General features: G+C 44.9%; 1 protein-coding gene and 1 non-coding gene across 12 annotated transcripts in view; one reads left to right on the plus strand and one right to left on the minus strand.

The window, feature by feature from the left end:
• The window catches only part of MSI2 (musashi RNA binding protein 2), a 398,131-nt gene that overhangs the window by 379,483 nt on the left and 4,919 nt on the right, over window positions 1-13,729 (minus strand). For all 11 annotated transcript variants that reach the window (XM_058283920.2, XM_058283921.2, XM_058283923.2 and 8 more), the window contains one exon: window positions 13,102-13,143. In XM_058283920.2, the coding sequence (XP_058139903.1) occupies window positions 13,102-13,143 (42 nt within the window). The remainder of the gene's footprint in view (window positions 1-13,101; window positions 13,144-13,729) is intronic.
• Window positions 10,890-11,023, plus strand: LOC111761330 (small nucleolar RNA SNORA70). Its single transcript, XR_002794730.1, has one exon. It is a non-coding gene; the product is annotated as a small nucleolar RNA SNORA70 (small nucleolar RNA).

A 13,729-nucleotide genomic window follows, 5' to 3' on the forward strand; every position in this document is an offset into this window, starting at 1 on the left:
CAGCTAAGAGACTTCAAAATGAGCCGGGAGGTCATCAGAGGGGTCGCGCTTATGCATGTCTCAGCAGGATCCCAGAGACAGCCAGAGTAGATGCAACCCCAGGTACTGGAGCTCCTGAGCGCTGTGGAGACACACAGGTTCTGTGGTCGTGGCAGATGGCTCTGGAATTCAGTGCCTTGCCAGTGGGCCCTGCTTTTGAAATTTGTGTTCCTGATTGTGACGGAGTTGGACTCAGATGTGACCTTTCTACACATGCCTCTTCTGTCACTTTTACTGAACCTGTGATTGGCGCTGGGGTTTGTGTATGCTCAGGAGACTTGATCTCTGGACTGTCCATGTGCCAGCTGGGCCCTGAGCCTCAGCAGAGTTGCAACACCTACTCTCCGGATTGTTGGACGTACCCAGGTCAGCTGATAGGGAGGTGAAGATGGTCGACCACCACACCAGGGAACCAAGAGTGTCTACAACTGCAAGCAAGAGAATTGCATCCATCAGCTCTGTGGGATCTAAGCCCCCTCTCAATTTAGAGGTGGAGTATGGACATCACCATCCCAGGGTCCTCAGAATGGAGGAATATAATACGAATTGGAGTGGACTTGCTGGTGTTCTATTATAGAACTGTTGTGACTCCAGCAATGGAAGAAATTATATCATTAATGTGGAGACGGTGGCCTTGGGAGTTGCTGAGGGCAGGGAGAGGGAGGAAGAGGTGTGATATGGGGCATTTTCAGGACTTGGAGTTGTCCTGAATGATACTGCAGGGACAGATGCAGGACACTGTATATCCTGCCATAACCCACTGGATGGACTGGGGGAGAGGGTCGACTGCAATGTAAACTATGGTCCATGCAGTGTGGCAGTGCTCCAGGTGTATTCACCAAGCACAATGAATATGCTTACTGATGAAAGGGGATGTTGAAGTGGGAGGAGCAGGGGTGGGGTGGGGAGTGGTATATGGGTTACATTTTTTAACATAATGTTTTGTGTGATCTATTTTTTGTTTTTTAATAAAAATTTTAAAACCATTAAAAAATAAATAAAAATATAAATGAGAAGTGGGAGAGAGGGAGTGGGATAGGGCCGACAAAAGGAGTTTTATTAGCCCACACAGTAAGGCCCCAACCTATACGATACCACTTACTCACAAGCGGGCTGCAGGATTTCTTTTTCCTGAATGAACATGCTATTCAAGCTCTCCTGTCAGTGTGTTTGAGACAGAGCCCAGAGGGCCCAAGAAGCCAGTCCCAAGGCAGCTCTTTAAAGGCCCTGCACAAGGGGATGTTTGAAGATGCTTGAGTTCAAACCCACAAAGCCACCTGCCCGACGCTTGGAGGTTTTGTCTGGATAGCCCTGGCAAACCACAATCAGTCCTTCTCCTGGGATGCCCGGGGGGTCTGATCGTCCTCACAGCAACATCTCTTTACAAGCTGGGGAAGGACTCAGGTGAATGTTTCCAAGATACCTTCTATTCTAATCCACTAAGGGCCATGCTGGAGAGAGGCAGCAGCTAGAAGAACTAATGCCATGAATGCACAGACTTTGAGCAAACAGGATGATCTGGTGATAAAGGCAATCGCAACATGCGGACGTGGCAGTGTGCCAAATACAAGCTGCCCAGGCAGGACTTGTGCTCAAAAGAACTTTAATTGAATTCTTTCAGCAAGTGCAGCAGAAAAACTCATAATGAGGCCCCCTCCACTGTCAGTCAGTTCTATAGTTGCATGGATCCAAAGCAAATCATTTTCTAACAAGGATAGGGGACGTGTATGGACGTTAACTTGAACGCCATGTACTGCAGGGCAGACAATGATCAAATCTGTGGATTTTTATTTTCAAAGCTATTTAAATAAGGCATTCTGCCATAATCAGCTTTACTACCCCTATTAGTACAGGAAAACAAGTTCTGAACCTGGCTCCCCAGTGAAAAACACAAAATTTGTATAATTAAAATGATACTTGTGAAATTCAAACATACTTTAATTTCCTAAGGGCCCCCTAATCAAGTCAGAAGTTCTTACTAAAACCAATTACCTGCTTTGAAAACAGAAGAGGAAACATATACATGTACCAGTCTTGTGGAGAATCCATTCCAAATTGTTGCTAGCTTCAAGCATCCTAATTTAATCCTTTCTCCCCAGGGGGAGAAGGTGAACTTACTGATTGGTTTTTTATTAAGTATCATGTGTAAGTTTGAAAGTTTTTATTGTTGTTGTTTGCATTTAGCTACAAAAATGACATATTTGAGTTCCCAAAGAGAACTGCATTGAAGGGGATAGGGAAAAAAATAACAATATGTCAATAAATACCCTCTGTATTTCCTCCTGGCCCATTTTAACACGCCCCATATAGCTTCTCTTCTTAAGATCTTGGAGCAGTTTTTCAACACTTGCCCAAAACGACTTGAAAGGCCCACTCCAACATGACAATGACGCACGAGATGGACAATACCAGCTTCACTTAGGCTCTCCCAAGGTCCCACACAGTAAGTCGGCAACACCCAGGGTTCTCACCTCTTTACTAGGTAAGCTACCTGAAATGTTGCAGCTTTCTTTGAGTCAGTGGAAATTCTTGCACAAGAGCAACATGGAAATACGGAAAACTCTCCAAGGCACTAAAATATTTAAGAAGCAGTTGTTGCAATGTTCCATTTATACCACCAATATGAAGTGTTATCAGTCCAGGACCTCAATGGAAAAAAAAAAAAATAAAGCTGTATGCCAACAGGTTTTCTCTTCCCCCTCCTGGAATCCATTTCAGAGATGAGAGTATTGACTTTTCATGTTCTTGGCTTCCGTGTTCCATGTATGCCCAGTTCCACGATGTCAACCTCTTCGAACGCTACCCACCCCAGCTCCAGCAGGTACCCGGAAGGTAAAACAAAACGCCTTCCCGTTTAAAACTATTTTTCAGCAGGTGGGAATAGACAATGGAACTCGCCACAAAAGGGCTCTCTAGGGTGGAGACGATGGCAGCAAACCAAGCGGGGTTTGGTGTTGAACTTCCATCGGATAAAACATGTGCATTCATAAACGCACACAAGTGCCCACGCAAGCAGGCAGAAGGAAACAAGCACGGTTGAGAGCAAGTCATGGGAACTGCTCCCGCGCTAGTTCCTTGCCTCCCTCCCACCGCGTGGTCACCTCATTAATGTCATTCAGAATCACGTTTTGCTGCACTAGGTCTTTCGGCACTCTGCTCCCGTAGGCAATCCAAAGCCCGCTTCCATTGTAAACATCTGCTCTTTGGGAAACTATCAAAAGCTTTGACTAGTGAAAAGGAAAACTTTCATAGCACCCCCACACACACACACACTCTTTTCCCCTCCTCCACTTTCTTCTCTTTGGTGCTTTATTCCGAATCACTACGCTCACACAAACTATGCTTTGGGGAAAAGAGGGGAAAAAACTAGTGGATTGCAGTGGCCCATCTATTTCCAATTGCCCAAAGAAAATAATCCATTCAGGTGGGGGGATATGGATGGACCCCTGAATACATTCCTACCATGTTTTCTGCCCTTAAAACAATAAAAATGTAAAAATCCAGAGGAAAGAAGGCCCAAAGCAGCAAGAAGGAGAATCTCTTGACCCCGAAGGAATTCATTCTCCTGGATCTTCTGAAGAGCTCTCTCCACAGACTGCATCATCAAGACCATTTTATTAGACTTTTCTCAACCCTTGAAATTGTCATGTAATTGAAACAGGAACAGCAATTTAGAGCTCTGAATGGATTTCTTAAAAAGAAGACTGTGCATGCCAACATTCCCTCCTTGGCGGCTCTTGCCCCCAACCTAAATGTAAGGCCCTTGCACATGAAACCCTATTTATCTGTTAAATCCTCCCCTGCCACAAAAGTTCCACATTCCCCTAATGCCTTCGATTTCAGGACATTTGGGAGAAACTCATCCCAGACAACAGGCTAAAAAAAGAATCCCATTAGCATTAACTTGCCTGTCACAGCCAGTGACAAATAAATGAATGTGATGGTTTCAGATCAGTCATTGGTGGAACTACCCCCAGGCAGATAAAGACCGAGGCTAAGAAGAAGAGGGCTCATGGGGAGACCTCTCCCTCAGCGGTGACTTAGCTGCTCCCTAGCTGCTCCCCAGGACTGCACTCTTAGAGGCAGCAAAAATGCAGGCATCAGATGCAAAAAAGGAAATGAATTCCTTATGCCCATCAAGCCTCCCGGAATTAAAGGGTGCATGCTATCACCCCACCTGAAAGCCAGGACCAAACCAGCAGGCCAAGCCACTGACAGCGAATTTTCCAAATCTCCACTTGCTGCTCCATCCATCCCCCCAGAAAGGGGAAACAGTGCCAATCAACCTACGAATTGCTAGGTAAGGTCCTCTGATGATCTGGGGAGTCGCATCTTTGGGGACAGTAACAGATACTAATATTTACAATGCACCCACTATGTGCAGCTATCACTCTGCGTTATATATATTTTAATCCCCTTGATTCACTGACATAGGTACTAGTGATATCTGCGTTTTAAGATGAAGAAATAGGCAAAGAACCATTAAGTGATTTCTCCAAAATTCCACAGCTGGTAAGTGGCACTTAACTAGCTAAACAGGCTCTTAGAAAACAGGCAATACAAAGTAACCTGAAGCTTCCTGGCCAGACCACGGCAAATCCTGTTCTTCAGACTTAGCAGCAGTCAGGCAAAGCAGAAGAACCTCAAATCTAGCCGCTCACAATTGAGGCGATGATAGAACAAAACCTTGATACTCAGACTTTGATACAAAAGTCAGACCTGACCCCTACAAATTCTATGGCCCTAGGAAAGCTGTTTATCCTCTTTGGGCCTCAGTTTACCTATCTGTCAAATGGAGGTAAAACCAACTCCTGCAAAGGACTGCTATAAGGATTAAAAGAGAGAGAGGTTTAGTACTTCGCCTCTAATAAACCACCTCACAAAAAGAGACAGCCATTGTTTTGATTTAGGATTTTTTTATTCCAAATTTCAGAATGAAAAGAAATACTGCAGCTAGGCCCCTGCCCTGAAAATAACTTCCCAGATAGTTGGTGGCCTGGTGCTATCTTCTCTCTCCTCAAAAGAAAGGGAGAATGGGGGATACCTCATAGTATTCGGAGCCCAGAGGGGTACCTGTCCCAACCTGGACCAACCATGATGGGCCACTGCTTCCATGAGCCTCAGTGCTCGGCCCCAAGACCACCCTGCTCACTTCTCACCCCAAGGGAAAGCAGAGTCCAGCACCATGAGGTCCTCACACCAGGGACCAGTCAGCCAAAGAATAACCCCAAGCTGACAGTACCCACAAAATCAGAGATCAGGCCCCTCCAGGCCACAGGGGCACACACACTGGTGTCACATGGCCAATCTGTGATTTCCATATCAAGAAATGACATCTCATTTGCTTACATCTGGTAAGGTCAAGATCATGGCTTAGACAAAGGACGAAGTGCAGAACTTTGGAATTCTGTCCATATCGTGGTGCCTCTTAAGGAGGAAACAAGGAGGGCAAGGTAGAAGGTGGTGACAGAACACTGACAGCGCTTGTATGCTGCCACACCCCATAGATCAGGAGTGGTATCTGCCAACAAGAAAACCACTTCTACAAAAGTCAGACCTGACCCTTACAAATTCTCTGGCCCTAGGAAAGAAAGAAAGATCTATAGCCAGGGAGAATACCGTATGAATTAAGAAAGGTCTATAGCCAGAATATCATATGAATTAAGAAAGGTCTATAGCCAGGGAGAACACCGTATGAATTAAGCCTAAGCCACAGGTCCAGGGTGGGAAGTTCTCCATGGAACTGAATCAGCCACAGGGCTCTCAGTGGCCCCAGCCTCTACATTGGTCAAAAGAGCTTAGCTCATCCTTAGAGAGCATCCCCAAGATTCTGCACACAGACAACAGCTTCTCCAGTACCTGCCAAATAAAGCCCAGACTCGTCTGCTCTGCCTGGCATTCAAAGCCTTCCCCAACCTGGCGCCTCCAAGCCTCACCTCCCAGACCACTCTCTGGCACACACCCTTTGTAACACCTGCACCACCTTACCTGGCTGGTCCTGGACCCAACTGCATTCCTGACATTCCTCCCTCCTACCTGTTCTTCAGGATCTGGTGCAAAGCCCACTTCCTCCGAGAAATTACCTTAGTTCTTCCTTCCTCTAAATGCTATCTGTACCTCTCTTATTGTGCTCATCACAGTCTCTTCAGTATCACAGCTAATCCCCGTCTTTCAACCAGGAGGTAAAATCCTTGAAGACAAGAACTGTGTCACCTTTACTTCTTTTCATTTATATTCTAGTTAAAAATAATCATGGAGGTCTATGATGTACAAAAAGTGCAGTATTAAGAGCTGGGGTTATTTGTTTCTAACTTAGTAAAATACACGTGTGCCCTTGCAATGGGGGCAATAAGGCATGAACCTAAATAACCATAAAATCAGAACAACAGGCCTAACAGTCCCTGAAACCAAATAGAAACTTGGTAAACTATTACTGAATGTCAAAGTGGAACCTGATGGTATTAAAAGATATGGCCCATTCCCAGCCCTGCCATCACTTACGCTGCTTTAATTCCTATACCTGACATCACATTATATATTTATCTATTTCTTCATTATTCATTCTCCCCACTAGAGTAAAAGCTCCTTGGAAGCAGGGACTTTACCTATCCCAAGGCCTTACATTACCTGGCACATAAAAGGTGCTCAGTAAGGTCTGGTGAATGAAAGAGTGAATGGGGGGGGGGGGTGTGCCTAGCACAGTGCCTCCCAGGTGTATGTGCTCAGTATTCTTGCTACTACTACTATCACTACAAGACTCACACCCAGATAAAGTGCTGTGGAAATCCAGAGAAAGAGGGAGAAGGGACAGCTTCATGGACAACGGAAGAGTAAGTGGGGCTCTGAAAGCAAAATCTGACTGGCACAGCAGAGGGAGGCATCTGCCAAAGGCCAGCTGTTCTGAGAAGGGTGAACACTCAGTTTAACAGCAGCAAAAGGTAGAAGAGTCAGAAGATAAGCTGGAAAAACACGCCCCTCAGAGATCTTGAAGGACTTTAACTACCAGGCCAACACGTTTAGATTTTGTTCAGTGGGCATCAGGGAGCCCACTGAGGATTTCCTGAGCCCACCTTCCCAAAAGTGGATGCACGCCTGCAGTCAGCAATTAATAACCATTAAATAAGCTCTTGTTACGTGAACACACCAGATCAAATGAAAGAGAGAGATGATAAACTGTATCTCCCTGGTGTGTTCTCGGGGCTTTCGGCCAAAGAACGTTTGGGTTTAAAAATACAAAATAGATGCAGGACATTATGTATCCTGCCATAACCCACTGAATGGACTGGGGGAGAGTGTAAACTACAATGTACACTATAATCCATGCGGTGCAGCAGTGCTCCAAAATGTATTCACCAAACGCAATGAATGTGCCACAGTGATGAAAGAGGTTATTGATGTGGGAGGAGTGGGGGGTGGGGGGTATATGGGAACCTCTTCATATTTTTTAATGTAACATTTTTTTGTGTGATCTGTGTTTTTTTTTAAAAAAAAAAAAAGTCAATTAAATAAAAATTAAAAAAAAAAAATTGGACAGGGAGAATGGATGCCCCCCCAAGGGGCACCACAACGATGGGTAGATGGTTCCTCAGGAGAGAGCCTTCCTCCTCCTCCTCCTCCCGCTCACCCTGTCCCGGGAGGGGTGGGGGTGTGCAGAGGTGTCTCACCTGTCTGCAAAAAAACATCTGACATAGCACACGGGCGCTTTGGCGCCTTGACCTTAACATGGAAATGAGAGCATGTGAGGAAAAGCCAAATCCAGGGAAAGGACGTTTGTAGGACGAGGTGCCCCACCTCCTTGAGCTGACACCTGCTGCTGACTTGGAAGGCAGGAAAAAGCAGCGCTTGCCGGCAAGAAAGAGGCTCAGCCACTAATCCTCCAAGTTCCCCGCTGCTGTTAAAAAGGGCCGCAGACACATCACCACGTCCTCACTGGGAACGAGAAACCCACAGCAGGTCGGTCATCTGCGGCTGCCGGCACGACAGCTGCTGACCAGCCAGGATGGCAAGACGCTGGGACGACCCCGCCCAGAAGCAGGGGAGGGCCAGATGCCAAAAAAGAGCCCCCGCCTCTGAGAAGCTGCCAAGAAGCCCCTCCCCACGACAGGAGGTGGGCCTGTAAAAAGCCAGCGCCTAGCAGACAACCTTCCAGGGCCACTCGTCAGAGGACGAGCCCAGAAACCCTGCCCCACTTTGACTGAGACCAGGGGCAATGCAAGATAACTTCACTGGGTCCCGGCTAATTGAGTTGTGAAAAAGACAAGCAGGATTCAATTCATTCATTTAACAAATAGTGAACTCTACCATCAACAACCCCCTGCCACCAGGAAGTTTACGTTCTAATTTAGGTTTCTATTAGGTTCTTCACACCGTAATTTTTATTCCATAAAAACAGTATCAGCAGACATTGGCTAGGGGCTACCGTCCCTGCTTTACAGCAGCGAAGTGAGGCTTGGTGAGGCTTGGAGGGGCTTGAGTGACTCACTCACCATCACCCAGCTGTGACCAGAAGCAGCTGGAGTTAGGCCGAACGAATGAGAGCTCTCCTGATCAACAGATAACATTCTGGCCTCTAAAAACTTGAAGGAAATAGAAACTGGGGGCATTGGGGAGTGCTGTATCATGCACAAGGAGCCAGGAGATAGATGGTGAGTTACAGTCAGATTTCACCCTTGCTGCAAGGCACAAGGAGTCTCTCAGTTTCTCCACCCAAGCTCCAGCGGAGCTTGAGCAAAACTCACCCAGGCAGCAACTATTTCTGCCCAAAGGGACCAAAGGACGGACACAACGTGACTGATCCCACTCGTCCTCATTTCTCCAAAGCCTTCAAATTAAGTCATGTTTTTAGCAGGGCACGACCACTTTAATTTTTCAAAAGATTGGGGGGGGGGGGATCCTTTTGCATATTTTACAAAATGAAACAATCAGGAGAAAAAGGAAGATATGAAATAGACCTATCTTCTTCTGATCAAAACATACTTCACTAATTAACATCCACTAGTCTCCAAAGAGTCTGTCCCTCTATTAGTTAATAAAGCCCCATTACCCTTCACTTGAGAGGTGGACACTTACATCACAAAGGGGAATGAATGCACCACAGGATTCAAAACTCTTCCTTTGGTGGCTCATTGAAATTCTGGTCAAAACAGAATTTTATTTATATAGTACATTAAAGAATATTATGACACTACCAATATGAAATCTGTTCCTCACTGCTGAGGGTTTTCTTTTCCATTAAGTTACAGTTTCTTTCCACTAGTCTTGTTTTAACACCTCCATGGAATATTTCTCTGGCAAGTGTTAGCAAGGAGGAACAGCCAGAAAGTGGAGAGATGAATTTTAACTGAAACAAATGCTGACATATCATTTACTATTCTAATTTAGGTTTCTCTTAGGGTCTTTATGCCTTTGTAACATCATTACACCATGATAAGCGCCTCACCGAGTCCTCGAGTTAGGTCACTGCTGAGACGCTAACACACATGCACAAGTTTTATGGATGGGACATAAGTATATAATAAATAAATAATGCTTGACTTAAGTTCTCTACTCTGGCCAGCTGGCTTTTGATCCCTAACACTAATTTGAGTCTGAAACCTCAAATTTTATTGGAAGTAACTGGGTAAGAAGGTACTTTCCCCCCACCCGGCCCAGACTCCCCATCACAGCACACCTACTACCTGGCTACCTCATGGGGATTCAGCAACCCCAGAACCTTCTGACAACACCTTGAGGGGTCTGATGGGGAGATACAACCACAGGGGCTCTTGACCTGTTTTGTTCCACCGACCCCTTTGCCAGTCAGGTGAAAACCACGGACCCCTCACTAAGTCCCCACTGCCCTGTGTATTATTTTAATAAATAGATCACACCCGTACCAACATGACCCCACAAGAATAATATTTTTTTGAATTTCATTTCAAGCTCACGGACCCGTACTACAAGCTGGTGTCACGCAATGGGATGACTTCATAGGGGAAGCCTCAAGAACATGGAACTTAAAAGTCCCACAACTGGCTGTGGTTCTGCTCCTCACAGCCCCAACCCCCCTGACCCAGCATCCTCTTCCCTAACAAAGGGACGATACCCCCACAGGCTGCCACACTGGTAAAGGTCCCATTCTGGAGACAGGCTGCCAGCCATTTTTGCCTCGGTTTCCTCATCTATTAAATGGGGGTAATACCAGTCCCTACCTCATAGGGCTGTGTGGTGACTGAATGAACGGATACACATAAAGCCCCTAGAACAGTGCCTGGCACAGAAATTTAATTAGTATCATTATTATTACTTGACAGTATTGGTGTGGGGGCCAAATAAAAAATCATAGTAAAAGGAGCAGGTAGCACTTTTCTGGTGTTTTCCACATGCCAGGTCTTGTTTCAAGCATGTTATCTTTATTAATTTATTTAATCTGCAAAAAAAACTATGAGATGGGGAAACTGAGGTTCAAGGAAATTAAATGACTTGTCCAAAATGATGCAGCTAATGAGCGGCAGCACACCAGGAACTGGATCCAGGCTGCCAGGCTTAATAACGGAGACGATGATAACAGTAATGGTTTAAGTCACAACCTGCCAGCTCTGGTACTCTTCACAACAGCCCTCTGCGGGGACTAGTATCATCAACCCCATTCCAAGGATGAGCAAATGAGACCGGGAAACGGTCATCTGGTGAGATGACAGTCAAATGCAGAAGAACAGGGCTTCAGATGAAGATAAAGGATGGAAAGTCCTTTCTGAAGTCAAGGGTGTCAGAGAAAGTAAGGTATTATTACTAAATCCCTAGGATTTCATGGAAAGATGTCCTCCCACAGCTTGTTTAATGAAACTCACACCTAAGGGTCTGACAACTCCCTGAAGCCGATTAGGCCTACATCCTCCTTTCCCCACAGGAGACCCCTGTGCAGTGGCTACAGACCACAGCCTCCCTGGTAGTGGACACAGCCTGTTGCTTGTATGGGTTGCCCTAATGGACCCTGGACACAGCCCCTTCCCTGCTGACGGTCATGTCTGACCTCGTGCCATCCCCAATCTAGATTCCAGACAGGTATGCAAGATGTCCCAGGGTGTGGGAGCCAGGGTCCACATCGACCAAGTCATCATGGCCATCTGCACCAAGCTTCAAAACAAGGAGCATGGAACTGAAGCACTACACAGGGCCAAGTTCAAGGTCCCTGGCCATCAGCAAATCCATTATCTCTAAGAAGTGGGCCTTTCCCAAGTTTGATGCTAATGAACTCCAAAACATGGTGGCTGACAATCTCCTCATCCCAGATGGCCGTGGGGTCAAACACATTCCCCATCGTGGATCCTTAGATCCTTAGCCCTGCACTCGTGAAGGCTTTGCCAGCAACGCCCTCACCCGACTTGTGCTTACCAATATACTACTTCCTGGCTGTCAAAAACAAGTTTGCCAATTCACCTATAAGAATCCCACGCTCAGGGTTGGTCACGGGGGCAGTGAGAGGTGGGGCAGGGGAGAACATGCTTTGACAAGTTTGAGAAATATTCTCTCAATTTCAAGTTGACCGCATTACTGAAAAACCAAATGCCATAGTATATGAAAGTGAAATACTGCTTTCCTGGGTTTAAAAAAAAAAAAAGTCAGGGATAGCGGGCAGGGCAGGATCTCAGGAACAGCAAAGAAGAGGGGAAACAGAGTCACCATGGTTCAACCAACTCAGGCATTTTTCCAGTTTCCTTTAGGGTAATCTGATCCTATTTCTGGGTGGTCAGATGACTAACCTGGAAATTTGAAGATTCACCCTTATGGAAGAAACAGCAATTCTACCAAACTTGGGAAATACTGAGCAGTCTTCTGAAATGGAAGGATCATACACATTTTGGAAACCAACATTTAAACAGTTAAGACAGTCCCAAAGTTTGTGCTACGTACAGAAATAATCTAACGCCTCAGATTCATTAATTCCTATTATTTGCTTAAGCATTACAAAAAAACTGCCTTAAGGAAATATTTCATTAAATTTACTTGGAGATTTGTGTTTCTTTCCAGAAAGCAAGAGAAAAAGAAGGAAGGAAGGAAGAGAGGGAGGGAGAAAGGAAATCTCATAGTAGGCTGCAGACCTGAAATTCTCAAAATACAGCCAACTTTTTCTTAATAAAGTGCAAAACCATTCCTCCCTTTACACTATTAAAAGATTCCACGTCTGGGAGATAGCGCTTAAAGACACCAACTGAATTTGTTCAAGCCACAAGCCCTTTCCCTTAAAGACCCACAAAATAAAGCTTTAACTTAGACCACAAGATGGAAAAAAAAAAAAAAAGGTATTTTTCCTATGCTATGTAGAGAAGAAAAAAGTATAATCAAAAAGTGTAAACTAAATATATAAGCCATAGTCCTTTAACCTTAGGCTAGTTGCAGCTACATTCTATCTACAGCTGGCAAGCTCTGAGAAAACTATGTTAGTTACACACTTCTGCAAGTGAAGCCCTATCCTAATTTTTTCAGCAAATCTTGTAGTACCACTCCTACAAGGTTACAACATTTTCAAAACTTTTCTGAGAACCAGCACTTGCACAAATAAGGAGCATGGCTGGTTTCATGTGTGTCCTCATTTATCCAACCAATCTGAAACCAAAACTCTCACATTTAGGAGTTTGTACCTCTCTGAAATTGTTTTTTCCAAAAAAAGACAAGGTGTTTTCTTAAATTCTCCTCTTCACCATACACTCCAACTTGGAAGACCTCAAAAAGAGTACCCTCCAAAACAAAGTCACAAGGAAATGTTTTTCTGAGACCACCTCAGCAATACTTAAAAAATAAATATAAATACTGCAATAGACAGAACTTTATGTCCCTCCACTAAGGAAGAGACCTGTCCCTTCCCCCAACTGGAGGCTCAGAACCCACCTTGGGATGGCTGATGTGGAGACACACAGTTACCGCACCAAGCTCTCTGCCTGGACTTTGAAAGCCAAGGACTGATACCCTGAAGGAAGGCGTGCACCACGTTTCAACGGGTCATTGTCAATTCCTGTTTGAAACCTGAAATCCTTGGCAATAATCTCCGAGTGCTAAAATCGTGTTATTGATTCTCCTACTTACCTTGGGCTGCGCTCGACGAGGAAATGCAACTTTGGGGTCAATCTGAAGAAAAATGGAAAAACAGGAGTCAATGCAGTACTTTAAGGAGTGAGAAAAAATATTATGATTAATCACCTAAGTATTAATCACTCATTTCTCAGGCTTATAACCCAGCTTTTAGTAATTTCATGGGCAATTCCAAAGTTCCTTAAAGTTTGATCTAAACTTTAACCATCCCTCCCAAATTATAACAAAGATAGCTACCCTTTCTGAAAAGGCCTATCCTGTCTGTATTTCAATGTGTGATGCTCTTAATAAACCAGATTGCATGTGTTCTTGTTAGGCAAGAGCTTCTCTTCCACAGACACTGAATAGTAACAGTACCTGCATCTCATTTGCAATGCATGGCTGGGAGAAAAGATGGGAGCATCATTATAATTGAAAAAAAATCATAACCTGCAAATTAAGTGAAAGTATCTTCCAGCAGCAAGTAACCAAACGGTATTTCTTCTCCCTGGTAAGAACTAAACAACATAGGAGGGGAAGGGGATACCGAAAAAATTTTTAAAGCAACACTATCCTCCAAAATCCCTAGCCATTAATGCTTTGCTTGAACCCATTCACTTGCTTTAGCAAAGGGAAGTTACCT

Source organism: Dasypus novemcinctus, chromosome 21 (genome assembly GCF_030445035.2).
Source record: "Dasypus novemcinctus isolate mDasNov1 chromosome 21, mDasNov1.1.hap2, whole genome shotgun sequence".
Classification (NCBI taxonomy): Eukaryota; Metazoa; Chordata; class Mammalia; order Cingulata; family Dasypodidae; genus Dasypus; species Dasypus novemcinctus.